This window comes from Pelophylax lessonae, assembly GCF_965119305.1.
Source record: "Pelophylax lessonae genome assembly, chromosome: 10".
In the NCBI taxonomy this organism is placed as follows: domain Eukaryota; kingdom Metazoa; phylum Chordata; class Amphibia; order Anura; family Ranidae; genus Pelophylax; species Pelophylax lessonae.
Window position 1 is genome coordinate 91,057,849 of NC_138777.1, and position 15,707 is coordinate 91,073,555.

Genomic DNA, 15,707 nt, shown 5'->3' on the forward strand with positions numbered 1-15,707 from the left:
GCTATTTTTGGGGTGTGGTAACTTGGCACTTTAGTATTGTAAGGGAATAAGACTGGATATATCAGGCCAATAGCTTGAGAGCTCAAATCTTTAGTTCCATTTAGCAACCGATGACTTCATCCAGCTCATAGCCTGGATGAACCCATAGGCCATCTGACCCTCATTGCCTAAAGCAGTGGTCCTCAACTCCGGTCCTCGGGGCCCACTAACAGGCCAGATTTTAAATATTACCTTGGGGAGATGCAGACTAGAATACTGCAATCACTGAGCAGCAAATGAGATCACCTGTGATGTAATTTAGTTATCTTGCAAACCTGGCCTGTTAGTGGGCCCCGAGGACCGGAATTGAGAACCACTGGCCTAAAGAATATCTAACATAAGCATTTTCAGAAGGAGGTCAGCAATGGCACATTGCCTCCTATGTTTATGGTTTATGTAACAATCCAATAGCTAATCAAAAGACTGTGTTTGGAAGATAGAATATTTTACCATCATGTAGGAGATACATCCAGTAAAATATCAGTTCCTAGAAGTCTGAGAAACATTACCATGGTCATGTAAAAAGGCAAATATGTTAATAGTTATAGTTTTCCGTTGCAAATTTGAAAATCTGTATACATAGAAATGTCAGTAGATGAAAGAAACTTGGAGGGCTGAACTGGAGGGTACATCTGATATCTTACTTCCAGTGTCCGGTGTCTTATTGAATATTTAACCATGATATAGTGAAACAGGTATTGACTACAGTGTTAGGGAACCCACTGCTGCTTCATTACACAGTTTACCATTGTGATATCAAATAAATGTCTTCTAGAGCTTGGTACCATGTACAGAATCTGTATCATTGCTTTTACGGGTAGCATTCTTGCTTCTGAAGAAAAATAAAGCAGATATAGCATATGTTTAATAGAATTGCACAGACATAACATGAAAACTACTTTGCTAGACTGGTAATAAAGCATGTAAGTGATGTGTGTTTTTCTCAGCAGTGTCTCTAAAATCAATGTTTTTTTTCACCGTAGCTTTTCTTATCTATCACTTGGCTTATTCCTGCCAGCTATGATACAAATGAAGTTAGGGTGGAAAAAAGGCTAGTATGGAGATCAGAAGTAGACTAGACATGTGCAATTTGTTGTGGTCCAAATATCAATTTGGATGAATTTTTGGTTGTTCGGAGATTGGGAATTTCATCGAACGTCGTTGAAAATAAATTTTATTCATTTTCTAATGAATTATACATTTTTGAATCAATTTGAATTTGGATCGGTCAAAAAATGATTTGATTTCTGTGTGAAGAATAGCTGGTTAAGGAGCGGGCCGGGAAGCCGGCCCGCCATGTCCTTAACAACCGATGACTCATCAGTTTTAAGCGGGGTTCCCCACTGAGAGCTGAAATGTAAACAAGAAAATGCCGGCAATAGAAAAGTCAGAAAAAAAACACGGCGGCGTGAGACGATGGATCTACTCGGCGGGGACATTGATTTTCATTTTTTAATAAAGGACTTGTCAAAAACTTGTGTCGTGTCTTTATTCACTTTTTACGCTTTTTTGGTGAATGAGTAGGGGTACTATGTACCCCACACTCATTCACATGGGGGGGGGGAGGGGAGCGGGATCTGGAATTCCCAGCCCGCTGCTTAACAACCAGTTATTCCTCACAGAATTTGAATCAGTCAATCATTTCCAGACCGATCCGTATTCAAATCTTTCCGAAAATTTGGAATTATGTCGAGAATGAGTAAATGAAAGGAAATTAAATGAATTCTGAAATGAATCAACAAAATGAAATTAGTAACATAACTAATCTTTCTAAAATGAAAAAAAAAAAATGAATGTTTCCATACTGCACATGTCTATAGTAGACTTTATAAGACAAATGAGAGGCATAGATTGTGGGATTGTTACCACTTTTTGCCTGTTTTTCCTGCTATGCTGGTTTATTTAGGGGCTCTTAAACACGGACGGCTGAGTCTGTGCAATATAAATTCATATTTCACCCATCAGGCATGTGCAAAAAATAGACACTTATACACTATAAATACACTATACTCGTAATTAATAATACTTTATTACTGTGATGCATATTAGCTTCATTGGTTACTAGGACGCAAGCTGCCAGTGTCATACCAACCATAACAACAAATGGCCATACATTGACAGTTTGCAGAGCCTGATAGAGATTCTGAGAGACTAGTTCCTCATCAGGTCCTATTGAATGTCTTTTTTATCAATTTATGACATCATTTATGCAAATCCCAGCAGCTGGCTCGCACTGTGCCCAAGGTTGTAATGCTAAACAAATTAAAACCTGTGGCTTTGTGTAACAAAAAAATGCAAGTGAGAGCCACCTGCAAGCATGCTGACAATTTTGGCCAATTTGAGGCAATTTTTTGCATTTTGCCAAGGCACCCCTGAAGAGCCCAGAAGGCACCCCAGGGTGCCGCCACTTCCTGGTTAAAAAACGCTGTGCTCTTCTATTGACTGCAGAAAAACAAAAATAACTATATTTTCTTTATTCTGTTACTACTAACTTTCATTTGAATATTGAGATGAAAATCTGTTCCAGCAATCAGGATATAATAATAATACTGTATGGTAGTGGCTTTGCAAGTGCATGATGTTCTCATACTCCAACTGCTGTATGAGAAACAAGAAATGTGCCTCTTCTTGCTAATGCTTATGCATTTCTATGCATCACCTATGTAGGATAAAGCAACAGGTTCACTTTGATGGGGGCCCCACCAGATATTATACTTGCCCTCTCTTTATCATGTGACCCTTTCCCATTCCCATGTGCTCATGATTGACACTGAGATCACCAATGTTTTAAAATTTAAGGGCTTATGCAGACAGACGACTGAGTCCGTGCAACATAAATTCCGGCATATTTCGCCCATCAGGGAAGCCCTGCCGTTTTGTCTGCAGCCTTCCATAAACATACAGTAAATGGCTGTGTGGCTATACTCGGGTATAAAATGGTGGTATCATAAACACAAATATAGTGTACAGGCATGTGCATAAAATAGACACATATACACTATAAATACACTAGACTCCTAATTAATAATACTTTATTACTGTGATGCATATTAGCTTCATTGGTTACTAGGACGCAGCTGCCAGTGTCATACCAACCATACCAACAAGTGATCAGTCACTAACAGTTAGCAGAGCCTGATAGAGATTCTGAGAGACTAGTTCCTCATCAGGTCCTATTGAATCCACCCACTACCGTTCACTGTCTGTAACAAGGGAGGTGGAACACAGATGGACTAGTTCCCCATCTTGTCAACCTTCCTTGTGATTTACAGCCTAAGGCTGTGGGTACATTCCACAGCTGCTAGTCTCTCAGAATCCCCATCAGACCCCGCCGACTGTCAGTGTTTGACCCCTTATTCATCATTGGTTACTATGACACTTGCAGCCTGCGTCCTGGCAACTGATGAAGCTAATATACATCACAACAATTAAGTATTATTAACGTTTATTTTTAAATTATTATTAAAGAGTCTTATTATTATTATTATTATTATTATTAATACTAATAATAATAATAATATTATTATTATTACTGAATTCCAGGTTTTTTTTATATAGTTACATTGATCCAGCTTGGATCAATGTAAGTACATATGTGCCACACCTGTGGAATCCTTGTGGAAGCTGGAAACTGTAGTACGCACTGCAACTACAGTGATTGCTGCTGGCTTCCAGGTCCTGTGCCAATTGGCTGCTCTGCTGCATTGTGAACACAGAAGGTTTCTCACTTGGAATAGACGCCATTCAGGAAACACTCAATAAATAAAAAGCTTTCTCAGACTGGACAAGGTGGGGGGGGGGGGGGCAGTGACATTACAATCTTCTCATCGCCCAATCAGGAAACACTTTGCATTAATTTAGAAAATACACAGTGGGGGTTGATTTACTAAAAACAGAGTGTAAAATCTGGTACAGCTCCGCATAAAACCAGTCAGTTTCCATTTTTTTTTTTTTTTTGTCAACGCTTAATTGAACAATCTGAAGTTAGAAGCTGATTGGCTACCATGCACAGCCAAACCAGATTTAGCACTCTCCAGTTTTAGTAAATCAACCTCGGTATTTTCTGAATGGCACCTGCACCGAGCCAAAGAGACCCTTTGTTCAGTAAACAGTAGGACAGTCGCTCACCATGGGACCCTGAAGGTAGCGACAATCACTAGTTGCAGTGCCTTCTTTCATGGTTTCCAGTTTCCACGGGGATCCCACAGGACTTATTTACTTCCATTGGTCCAGGCTGGACGAATTTACCTATGTAAAACCTGCTATACATTAAATTCAGCTTTAAAGCCCCAGTCTGATAACTGACCTTTCTCTGTAGACATGGTCTAATTTACCTTCAGTTCCCTTATCTACAAATTAGCAGTAATTCTTTATGAGTTTGTTGCAGCTAGTAATGAGCTTGGATTCTGTCCAAACCCAAGGTTATCCAGTTCCGAATGTTGGCCCAACAATGATAGATAATTTCTGGGTTTGGGTCAAATCCAAGCTCTACCCCAAAAACATTCATAACTGCTTTATTGAACTTTCCCCATTGTTTTGCCTAAAACTAATTTTAGTTCTTTTTTATATTTATCTGTTACAATTAATTTGGTTTTGACCATGCCTATTGCACCATTGAGTTCCCAAAATCAGAGAGCTGTAACTTTAAAATTTGTAAGCAATCTTTTCTTCAAGATTAAAAAATGACTGGCAGTTTTAAGCAGTGTTCCAGTGTGTCTGCTCTGCCTCCTCGGCAAATCGTGGTAACGACAAGCTACATTTCCTATACTAAATATTCATGCACAGTATATGACTGCTTGGGGGGGAGATGCTGCAACATCTCAAGAGGTAAAACTTTAATAGGTGTAGAGAAAATATAAAAAAATATATAAAAAAAATCTCCAAAATCTTGATCCATGATTAATCAGCAATCAATAGTAATAGGGCTCTGCCAAATTTGCATCTTTCGAAAAATAATACCGTCATTGTTGGGTCTGGACAATAATATTGTTTTTAAGGTCACAAGAGGAATTCTGTTACTGTCTATGTGGCCTTTTCTTACCTATCCATTGTGCTGCAGTGCACCTTTTGATGCGCAGTGCATTTTTGGCCCCATAAACTTCAATAGGAGTGCATGAAAAATGTACAAAACATTTATTTAAAACCACATGAAAAATGCAGAAAAAGCCCATGAAAAATGAATCGAAAAAAGCCCATGAAAAATGTATTAAAAAAGCACACGAAAGCTAATTAAAATGCAGACTGGCTGACTTGAAATTGAAATAGCACAGTCACATGCTGCCCTTGCAGGTTAAAGAGGCCCTGTTACCAGACTATTTGTTTCAATAACAATCTTCCTATAAGATTATACAGTATGTGCATTTCATGAATTTTTACATGTTTTTTGCCTGCAAATTTCTCCCTTGTGTAGACATTCAAAAGTTTGAGATTGCTGCATGGCACCACCATCTTGGATGTGATCTCAGCACTCCCAGCAGACCCATCAATCAAGTGACACTATTTAGTATTCCCCTTCCATCACCCCAAACAGCTACATAAAGGGTTTTCTATAGAGAAGAGGGGAGGGGCGGGGAGCTGGGCCAGCACAGATAATAAATGTACACTCCAAGAATAGGAGAGCGCTATGATGTGCAAAGAGGGGAGGCTATGCTAAAGAACTCATTCTTCCTGAAGTAGTAACAGGAAGGTAGAACAGGATAGTTGAACTTAGAACCGGAATTTCAAAGGCACATTGTTCTACGAAGTTCAAAGGCACATTTAAAGTACGCCTGCAAATTGACTATACAGGGCAAAGGAACAACAATATTTTGTACCCCTCCCCAATAGCACCTAATGAATTTTTTTTTTACCCAACAGTCAGAAGTAAAGAAAGACAACTGTATGTAGGCTCCGAGACACTCCAGATGGAGCTTATACTGGGCTGAAGATTCTCCCCTCCCTCATGTGACAGCAATGGGCCAATCACCAAACACCAGTGTGCTGTCACATAGTGTGAGGCACTTGCTTCCCTATATCTAGAAGTACAGAGTACAGGTTTTCTTTAGAGTGTTAAGGAACCTTAACAATCAGGGCCACCCACATACCACATTTTGGCTGGTTGCTCAGGAACTGGCCGAAATTCATATCGTCTATACGCAGCATTGGTCTATAGGTTGTGGAGATTAGTTGTTTAGGGGAGGTGGGACTAAAGCACTGTATATGTAAAGCCAAAACTTCACCTCCCTGTCCCAGGGGCACAACCAAACTGATAAGAGGCATGGAGGAGCTCAGCTATGAGAAAAGATTAGAGGAACTGAATTTATTCTCTCTTGAGAAGAGGAGATTAAGGAGGGATATGATCAACATGTATAAATACATAAGGGGTCCATATAGTGAACTTGGTGTTGAGTTGTTCCCTATAAGGTCAACACAGAGGACAAGGGGGCACTCTTTACATCTAGCGGAAAACAGATTTTGTCTCCAAATATGGAAAGGTTTCTTCACCGTAAGAGCTGTTAAAATGTGGAATAGACTCCCTCCAGAGGTGGTTCTGGCTAGCTCACTAAATTGCTTTAAAAAAGGCCTGGATTATTTCCTGGGTGGACTTAATATAAGTGGGTACTAATATTTATAGGTAAAGTTGATCCAGGGAATATCCGATTGCCTCTCGGGGGATCAGGAAGGAATTTATTTCCACTGCTGTAGCAGATTGGATCAGGCTTTGCTGGGGTTTTTCACCTTCCTCTGGATCAACTGCGGGTATAGGATTGTGTATATGGGATTGCATGGTTGGGTTTTCATTACTGTTTTTTTTTTTTTTTGTTTTTTTTATTGGTTGAGCCAGATGGACTTGTGTCTTTTTTCAACCTGACTAACTATGTAACTATATAACATGAGGTTATTACTCTGGGAGGAAATTCCCATCTTGGACAGTTGTCCCCAGAAGTGCGATGTACTCGTGTTTACAATAGCACCGCCATATACTATATATGATACAGTGCTGCACAGAAAATCATGTTAATAGCTGGCTCTACATTATTCCTGGGCTGCCTGAGTGGAAGAAATATGCTGGGCATTAGGCTGAACAGGCTTAGGTGGCCCGTGTGAAAGAGCCCTAAAGATTAATTACAAGATATAAAGTGGCATGGTTGATCAGGTCATTTATTTACAGAGAAATTGCAGAGAGATCATCTATTTGCAGTTGCACTCACCTAGCTTCTACTTCATCCACTGTATCCAATAGAGGACAATTGAGAGTTTCTGGTAGCCATAAAATTGGCAATCCACAGACAATGGACACTGTTCCAAAAATGACAAGAGGAAGAAATGGAGCATACGCTTTGGTCATCATAACCAAGGGGGCAACCACCGCTCCCAATCTCATCATCATGTTGGTGAATCCCATTCCTGTTTGCCTGCAAAATATCCAAGTTTATGTATTTTATTATTTTGTAGAATTTTCTCTGCCTAATGATGAGGTATATAATCTTGTTTCTGAACTGCTATTCCAGTGTTTCTCCACCTTTTTTGAGTCAAGGCACCCTTTAAAAATAGTTCACAATCTCGGGGCACACCATTCAAAAATGTAAAAGAAACGAATAGTTTTACATAATGTAGGGGCATCAGCACACGTACGACACCCAACAATGTAATCCCAGTGCAGACGGAGAAGGGCAAACAAGGACATCCTCAGGTGTTCAATGTCTTCCTTATCAATTTATGACATAATTTATTCAAATCCCAGCAGCTCGCACGCACTGTGTCTAAGTTAGTAATGCAACAAATTAAAACATGTGGCTTTCTGTAACAAAAAAAATGCAAGTGAGAGCCACCTGCCAGCATGCTGACAATTTTGGGCAATTTGAGGCAATTTTTTGCATTTTGCCAAGGCACCCCTGAAGAGCCCAGAAGGCACCCCAAGGTGCCGCCGCACCCTGGTTGAAAAAGGCTGTGCTATTCTATAGACTGCCGAAAAAAAAAGTTCTATATTTTCTTTATTCTGTTACTACTAACTTTCATTTGAATATTGAGATGAAAATCTGTTCCAGCAATCAGGATATAATAATAATACTGTATGGTAGTGGCTTGGCAAGTGAATTCTGTTCTCATACTCCAACTGATGTATGAGAAACAAGAAATGTGCCTCTTCTTGCTAATGCTTATAAAGCATTTCTGTGCTTCACCCATGTAGGATAAAGCAACAGATTCACTTTCATGGGGGCCCCACCAGATATTATACTTGCCCTCAGTGCCGGGACAAGGTCATCCAGTGCCCAGGGCAAGGATGCCAAACTGTGCCCCTTCCCCCTTTTCTTTAGGGTTAGGGTCAGGGAACTCCCATCCCTGCAATAAACCATTGAGCCCAGGGCAGCCCTCCCTCCTGCCCACCCCTTTTCCCAGCCCTGTTTGCCCTCCCTTTATTCCTATTGATTCTGGGTATGGGAATCTCTTTCCCCTTTCCATGTGCTGATGATTGACACTGAGGTAACCAATGCTGTACCATGGGGGCATGGAGTAGAAGCTTGGGAGCTTACACTGGGATTTTCAGCAAGAGAACAGAGCATCAGGGAAGACAAATGTAAGGCAAATATGTGCTGCTGGTGAGGTCACTCAAGCATACTCAGACCTGTCTGGGGTGGAAAGGGGGGTCCCCCAAGGCTCAGTCCTGGGACCAATCTTAGTGAATCAATAGGTCTCACATCAGCATTAGAAAACTGCATTATGATTTTTAATAAAATGTATCCTTTCCTTGAAAAAGATGCTCATAAGCTCTTGAATGTGACTTACATCCTAACTAAAAACTACACAATCTCTGGCCACAAGGAGCATTGTGGAAATTTTGGGGGAGATTTACTAAAACTGGTGCACACAGAATCTGGTGCAGGTGTGCATAGTAAGCAATCAGCTTCTAGGTTTTAGCCCATGTTCACATTGAACATGGGTTTGTAATCGTGCGAGTTTAGCTTAACGATTTCAAACCCGCATTTCAGTGGACGTTTTGAAAGACATCTGTGTGGGTTCATGCACAGATGTCTATTGAAATCACCCCCCTAGTTGCCAAAAGTAGTGTAGGAACTACTTTAGGAAATCGATGCAGCGCCGCAAAGTCGGCACCCCACTGAAAGGGACAGTGCTGTTGCCGGCAATAGGCTGCGATTTGGCATGCGATTTGACATGTCCAATCGTGCTGATGTGAACTAGAGCTTATTGTCAAAGCTTAATTGAACAAGCTGAAGGTAGAAGCTGATTACCATGCACAGCTGCACCAGACTCTGTTTGCACCAGTTTTAGTAAATCTCCCCAGTTATGTATTTAACGTTTGTCTTAAATCTGACACTCGCAGTGAGATAAGAGGACCAACAAGGTATATTTTTCCTACTAGGAAGCAGAACCTGAATGTGGTAATAGTAAAATACAGTTTACATATATAGTCACAAATTATGCAGTGAACATGTTGGAAAGTTGCTGGAGATATGATTCTTACCAGTCAAGATGTTGCTGGACAAATAGCCAGACCTTCTTAGAAAACAACAGGAACACATAGGGGGGATTTACTAAAATTGGAGTGTGTAAAATCTGGTGCAGCTTTGCGTAGAAACCAATCAACTTCCAGGTTTAATGTCAAAGCTTAATTGAACACGCTGAAGTTAGAAGCTAATTGGCTACCATGCAAAGCTGCACCAGATTCTGAGTGCCCCAGTTTTAGTAAATATTCCCCAGTGAGATAGAAAATTACATCATAATCATGTAGTTCCACAAAAGAAAACACTACATTTATCAAAAATAAACACTACCAGCTAGTGGTAGAGCTACTAATCATGGTTTAAATATATGAGAATGGTTGTTGCACCCATGACTGTATAAACAGCATGCTAACTCAACAACTATATCTCGTGTAAGTCCCATCATCTTTTGGAGTTCTTCAAACGTCACCTTTGGTAGTGGTTTTCTCATAGCATCCACTACCATCTCATCAGTTTCACAATATTCAAGCACACCACATTTTGTTTGACAAGGTAATGGAGGTAATGCTATCGGACATCAATGTGCTTGGTTCTGGCAGCAACCTTTTTACTCTTTGCAAGCTTTTTTGCCCTCATATAAAAATTGTTAGTTGAGACATTGGTCCACCAAAACCTTCAAGTAGCTGCTGTAAAAGACTTCTTGACCAGCATAAACTGCTGAGATTAATTCAGCTTCTGTAGAATATAATTTCACTTAGATTTGCTTTTTGTTGGAAAATAATATTGGTCTATTGAATAAATGAAACAAGTCACCTCAGATTTATAAGTGCTGGTATCATCTACCTAATCAAAGTCCACATATCTACATATCCTTTGAGTTCTGGGTCATCATTTGCAGATAATCAAATTTATTAACCACTTCAGCTCCGGAAGGTTTTACCCCCTAATGACCAGGCCATTTTTTTTGCGATTCGGCACTGCGTTACTTTAACGAAAAATTGCGTGGTCCTGCGACGCTGTACCCAAATACAATTGATGTCCTTTTTTTCCCCACAAATAGAGCTTTCTTTTGGTGGTATTTGATCACCTCTGCGGTTTTTTGATTTTTAAACAAAATCGCCATATTTTTTACTTTCTGCTATAAAACATTCCCAATAAAATTTTTTTTTATTTTTTAAAAATCTAAATTCTTTTCATCAGTTTAGGCCAATTTGTATTCTGCTACATTATTTTGGTAAAAAAAATCCCAAAAAGCGTATTTTAATTGGTTTGCGCAAAAGTTACAAACTACGGGATAGATTTTTGGAATTTTTATTTATGTTTTTGTTTTTATTAGTAATGGCAGTGATCTGTTTTTTTAGCGGGACTGCGACATTGCGGCGGACAGATTGGGCCCTAACTGACATTTTTGACACTTTTTGGGGACCAGTGACATTAATACAGTAATCAGTGCTAAATATTATGCACTGTTAATGTATAAATGACACTGGCAGGGAAGGGATTCACACTGGGGGTGATCAAAGGGGTTAATGTGTGCCTAAATATGCTTACTGTGTGGGGGGTGGGTGAAGGTTCTGTGGCAGGCACAGAGAGATCGGGGTTTCAGTTTAGCTGAAACTTCTGATCTCTTCCTGCCTGTTTGACAGAAGACTTGCCTGCTTTATTTACATAAGCAGACGGGCCTTGTGTCAGTTTATCTGACGATTGCGGGAGGCCGGCGGCAATCGGCTCCAGCGGCGCGCGAACACTGCCGAGACCTCGTGCACGAAATCACGTAGTACTGCGTGATTTTGCGCAGCTGAGCCGCCCTGCCACAGTAAAACTATGGTGGGCGGTCAGCAAGAGGTTAAAGAGAAAAAAAAGGAACATTGCAATGCATTGTGACAACACAATGCAGTGCACATGGTTTATGTGAACCTTAATGCATGCTTTCTGCTGTGAACATACCTTAGGGTGTTGATGCATGAGAGGAGAGCTGATTATCGTTGCACAGCGAGAAGAATAGTGACAGGCAAGGCAGAGTGCAGGGCGACAGGATTGGGAGATGATTTTTGATTAATGGCTGTAGTCAGCAGAATGTCAGCTTCTGGTCACACCTATTCATTAGTCAGGACCCTCTGCTATACATTTATGGTTGCTGAAGCGGCCATGAGTTTATAGCAGAAGGGAATGCAGATGATATAACCAGAGATGTATAGTAACTAAGTAGAACTACTTCACTACTGTACTTAAGTACCGAAAGGCGGTATCTGTACTTTCCTAGAGTAGAATTTTTTTCTCCTACTTCCACTTTTACTTAACTACATTTTTTCAATGATTTCAATACTTCTACTCCAATATTTTTTTTTTGTGCTGCATAGTTACTCGTTACTATTATACCATGCCAGAACAGTAGATGGCAGGTTTCATGAAGCTCAAAACATGTATTATCAGTGCATACGAAAATAAATGCTACTGTATGTATAAATAAAAGCTGCATTTGAAATAATAAAAAACAATATGATGTTCAAACTTTTGACTTCTTTCTTTAATAACTACATAACACAGTACTTGTACTTTTACTTTCAGTACTTGAGTAGCAATTTTCTTTTCAAAACTACTGGTACTTTTACTTTCAGTACTTGAGTAGCAACATTTTTAAAGAAAACTACTTGCAATACTTAAGTACAAAAAATGTTGAATACTTTAGTACTTCTACTCAAGTCACTTTTTGATCGAGCACTTCCACTTCTACTCAAGTCACTTTTTGATACTCAAGTATGGGTTTCGAATACTTTATACATCTCTGGATATAAGACTTAAAGTGTTACTAAAACCAGGACCCTGCATTCACTATATCTGGTCTCCCACAGTACACAGAACATGGAAATGCAATTATTTTAGTAAATATACACTGCTAAATACCTTTTCTCTTTAGCAGTATACAGTGTATAGCATGGGTGTCCAACCTTTTGGCTTCTCTGGGCCACAATGAGTGTAGAGAAATTTTCACGGGCTGCATATAAAATATATACTATAGTCAAGGTATATAAGTAATAAAATGCTGCCGTGCCCCCCCCCCCCCCTCCGCACTAATTTAACACAACTAGAGAATGATCAGATGAAATGGAATCAGTATACAGAGGTTTACTTCTTCTGAGAGATATTAAAGGTACACTCTAACCACCATGACTACTTCAGTGATTTGGAGTCAGAAATACTGCACATGCTGGGATATTTACAGTTATGTGCTGGGGCCAAGTTGCATCCCTAGCACATATGACTTAGGCAGCCAAAAAATGTCATGTCCTTACCCTTATTGATACATGAATGAACAAGGACATGACATATTATGACAAAACACAACTACAGTAGTTATTAAAAAATATATTGCAACAATTTACACACACTAATGCACATGCCTTTTCTACATATTTTGCAGACTGCTGGCAGTTACTGCTAGCGGGTAATGCTGGTGGTTACTGGTGGTTATCTTTATAAATGATATAGGGTCTGGGATTAAAAGTAGCATTTCAGTCTTTGCAGATGACACCAAGCTTTGCAGTGGAATAACTTCTTTACAGGATGTCTCCAATTTACAAGCTGACCTCAATGCACTGTTTCATTGGGCTACTATACGGCAAATGAGGTTTAATGTTGATAAATGTAAAGTTATGCACTTGGGGGCTAAGAATATGCATGCATCATACATACTAGGTGGAGTAGAACTGGGGGAATGCATAGCGGAGAAGGATCTGAGTGTTCTGGTAGATCATAAGCTTAATAATAGCATGCAATGCCAAGCTGCTGTTTCCAAAGCAAGCAAAGTCCTTTCTTGTATTAACAGAGGCATGGACTCCAGAGAGAGAGATATAATTTTTCCCCTGTACAGATCGTTAGTAAGACCTTATCTGGAATACGCAGTTCAGTTTTGGGCACCAGTTCTTAAAAAGGCTATCGGGGAACTGGAGAAAGTGCAGAGAAGGGCAACCAAACTGATAAGAGGCATGGAGGACCTCAGCTATGAGAAAAGATTAGAGGAACTAAATTTATTCTCTCTTGAGAAGAGGAGATTAAGGGGGGATATGATCAACATGTATAAATACATAAGGGGTCCATATAGTGAACTTGGTGTTGAGTTGTTTACTTTAAGGTCAACACAGAGGACAAGGGGGCACTCTTTACGTCTAGAGGAAAACAGATTTTGTCTCCAAATATGGAAAGGTTTCTTCACCGTAAGAGCTGTGAAAATGTGGAATAGACTCCCTCCAGAGGTGGTTCTGGCTAGCTCACTAGATTGCTTTAAAAAAGGCCTGGATTATTTCCTAGGTGTAACATAATATAAATGGGTACTAAAATTTTTTTAGGTAAAGTTGATCCAGGGAATATCTGATTGCCTCTCGGGGGATCAGGAAGGAATTTTTTTCCCCTGCTGTAGCAAATTGGATCATGCTTTGCTGGGGTTTATTTTCACCTTCCTCTGGATCAACAGCGAGTATAGGATTGTGTATATGGGATTGTATGGAAAGGTTTTCAATACTGTTTTTTTTTTTTTTTTTTTTGGTTGAACCGGATGGATTTGTGTCTTTTTTCAACTTGACTAACTATGTAACTATGTACTGCTGTCTGGTTGGTACTGGTGGGTACTGTTGGTGGGTATTGCTCACTGGTGTTGGCGGGTATTGCTGGCTGGTGCTGGCGGGTACTGTTGGTGGGTATTGCTGGCTGGTGCTGGTAGGTACTGTTGGCGGGTATTGCTGGCTGGTGCTGGCGGGTACTGTTGGTGGGTATTGCTGGCTGGTGCTGTAAGTTACTGTTGGTGGGTATTGCTGGCTGGTGCTGGCGGGTATTGCTGGCTGGTGCTGGCGGGTACTGTTGGTGGGTATTGCTAACTGGTGCTGGCGGGTACTGTTGGCGTGTATTGCTGGCTGGTGCTGGTGGGTACTGTTGGCGGGTATTGCTGGCTGGTGCTGGGGGTACTGTTGGTGGGTATTGCTGACTGGTGCTGGTGGGTACTGGTGGTGGGTTCCTGACCCACCATTCCTGAGGATCAGCGTGACAGTCACAGGAGCCACGCTGTAGGAAGCAGAGCTGATGCTTCCTGTATAGCGCCGGCCGGCTCTTGTCACAGGTGGAGGCGGAGTGCATTTGGTATCACTCCGCCTGTGACAGGAGCCGGCACTATACAGGAAGCATCAGCTCTGCTTCCTCTAGTGCCGGCTCCGTTATTTACAGTGGTGTGATGCTCGGGGTTGGCGGGTCAGGAACCCCCAATCTGGGCTTACCGACCCGCCATCCCAGAGCAGAGCAGGAGGGAGAGTCACCAAAAGCTTCTGGGGGGGGGGGGCAATTGCAATTGCTGGATCCCCTGGATCCGCCCCTGGTCTGGAGTTCCGCGGCCGGTGGGCTGCATCACATGCACCCTCCCCCAACAAAAAAAAAACTTTAGCAATACACACCATGCTTTACTGCATATACAGACTGATTTTACTGTTTTAGCAACACTTTATAGACCTGACTGGCTCCAAGCAGTTCTGTTCCATTTTAGGCCATCAGTTGCAATGAATGGGTTGATACACATTTGCTTCTCATGAACAGGTAGTTTTTGCATTTCTTCCCATGAAGCAGGCTCAGGCTGTGGCACTACACAAACCATATATGACAAGCTTCTAGCTGGGATGCCCTTATTGCATTTTTACTGATTTTCTGACTGAGTTTTCAGGCGGTTCAGCTTCTTTCTAGTGAGGGAATGAATCACTGAGGCCAATTTCAATTTCAGTGATGTTTTGTTCCTTTTCCTGCAATACTCATTGGGCTTCTTGCTCAGATTGTAACTCAGATGGTGCTGACAGTGTCATCTCATAACACATCGGTGTTTCATTATTAATTGCACTTCTGCTGAATGGTACTTCATTGGTGTCTGGTTGCACAATCCTTCAAAGCTGACTAGCACAAGGATCCAACTTTGCATGTTTTGTTTTGTTTTTTTAGAAACGTGCATTTTTTGCTTTGTTTCTGAAGATTTTAAGATACGATTTATTAAACTTATCTTAAAATAAGGTTTACAACTAGATTTGTGTCTCCCCTCTCCCCATTATGTTGTTAACAAAAACATGCTTATTTCCTGGGATGATCTAAAGCTTTCATAAGACCACATACACCTAAAGCTCCATGCACAACTCGCAATTTAGAATCGCAGTCACATTCTTTAAAGTGGTTATAACCTTAAAAAAAAAAAAAAAATGC

The 15,707-nt window shown here is 40.7% G+C and overlaps 1 protein-coding gene across 1 annotated transcript in view; it reads right to left on the reverse strand.

Annotated features, from left to right (window-relative positions):
• Nucleotides 1-603: 603 nt before the first annotated feature.
• LOC309565387 (solute carrier family 22 member 6-B-like) overlaps nucleotides 604-15,707 on the reverse strand; it is a 178,677-nt gene continuing 163,573 nt past the window's right edge. The window contains exons 9-10 of the mRNA XM_082270317.1: nucleotides 7,230-7,433; nucleotides 604-871 (exon numbers count right to left, since the gene is read on the reverse strand). Coding sequence (XP_082126443.1) covers nucleotides 811-871; nucleotides 7,230-7,433 — 265 coding nt within the window. The 3' untranslated portion in view covers nucleotides 604-810. The remainder of the gene's footprint in view (nucleotides 872-7,229; nucleotides 7,434-15,707) is intronic.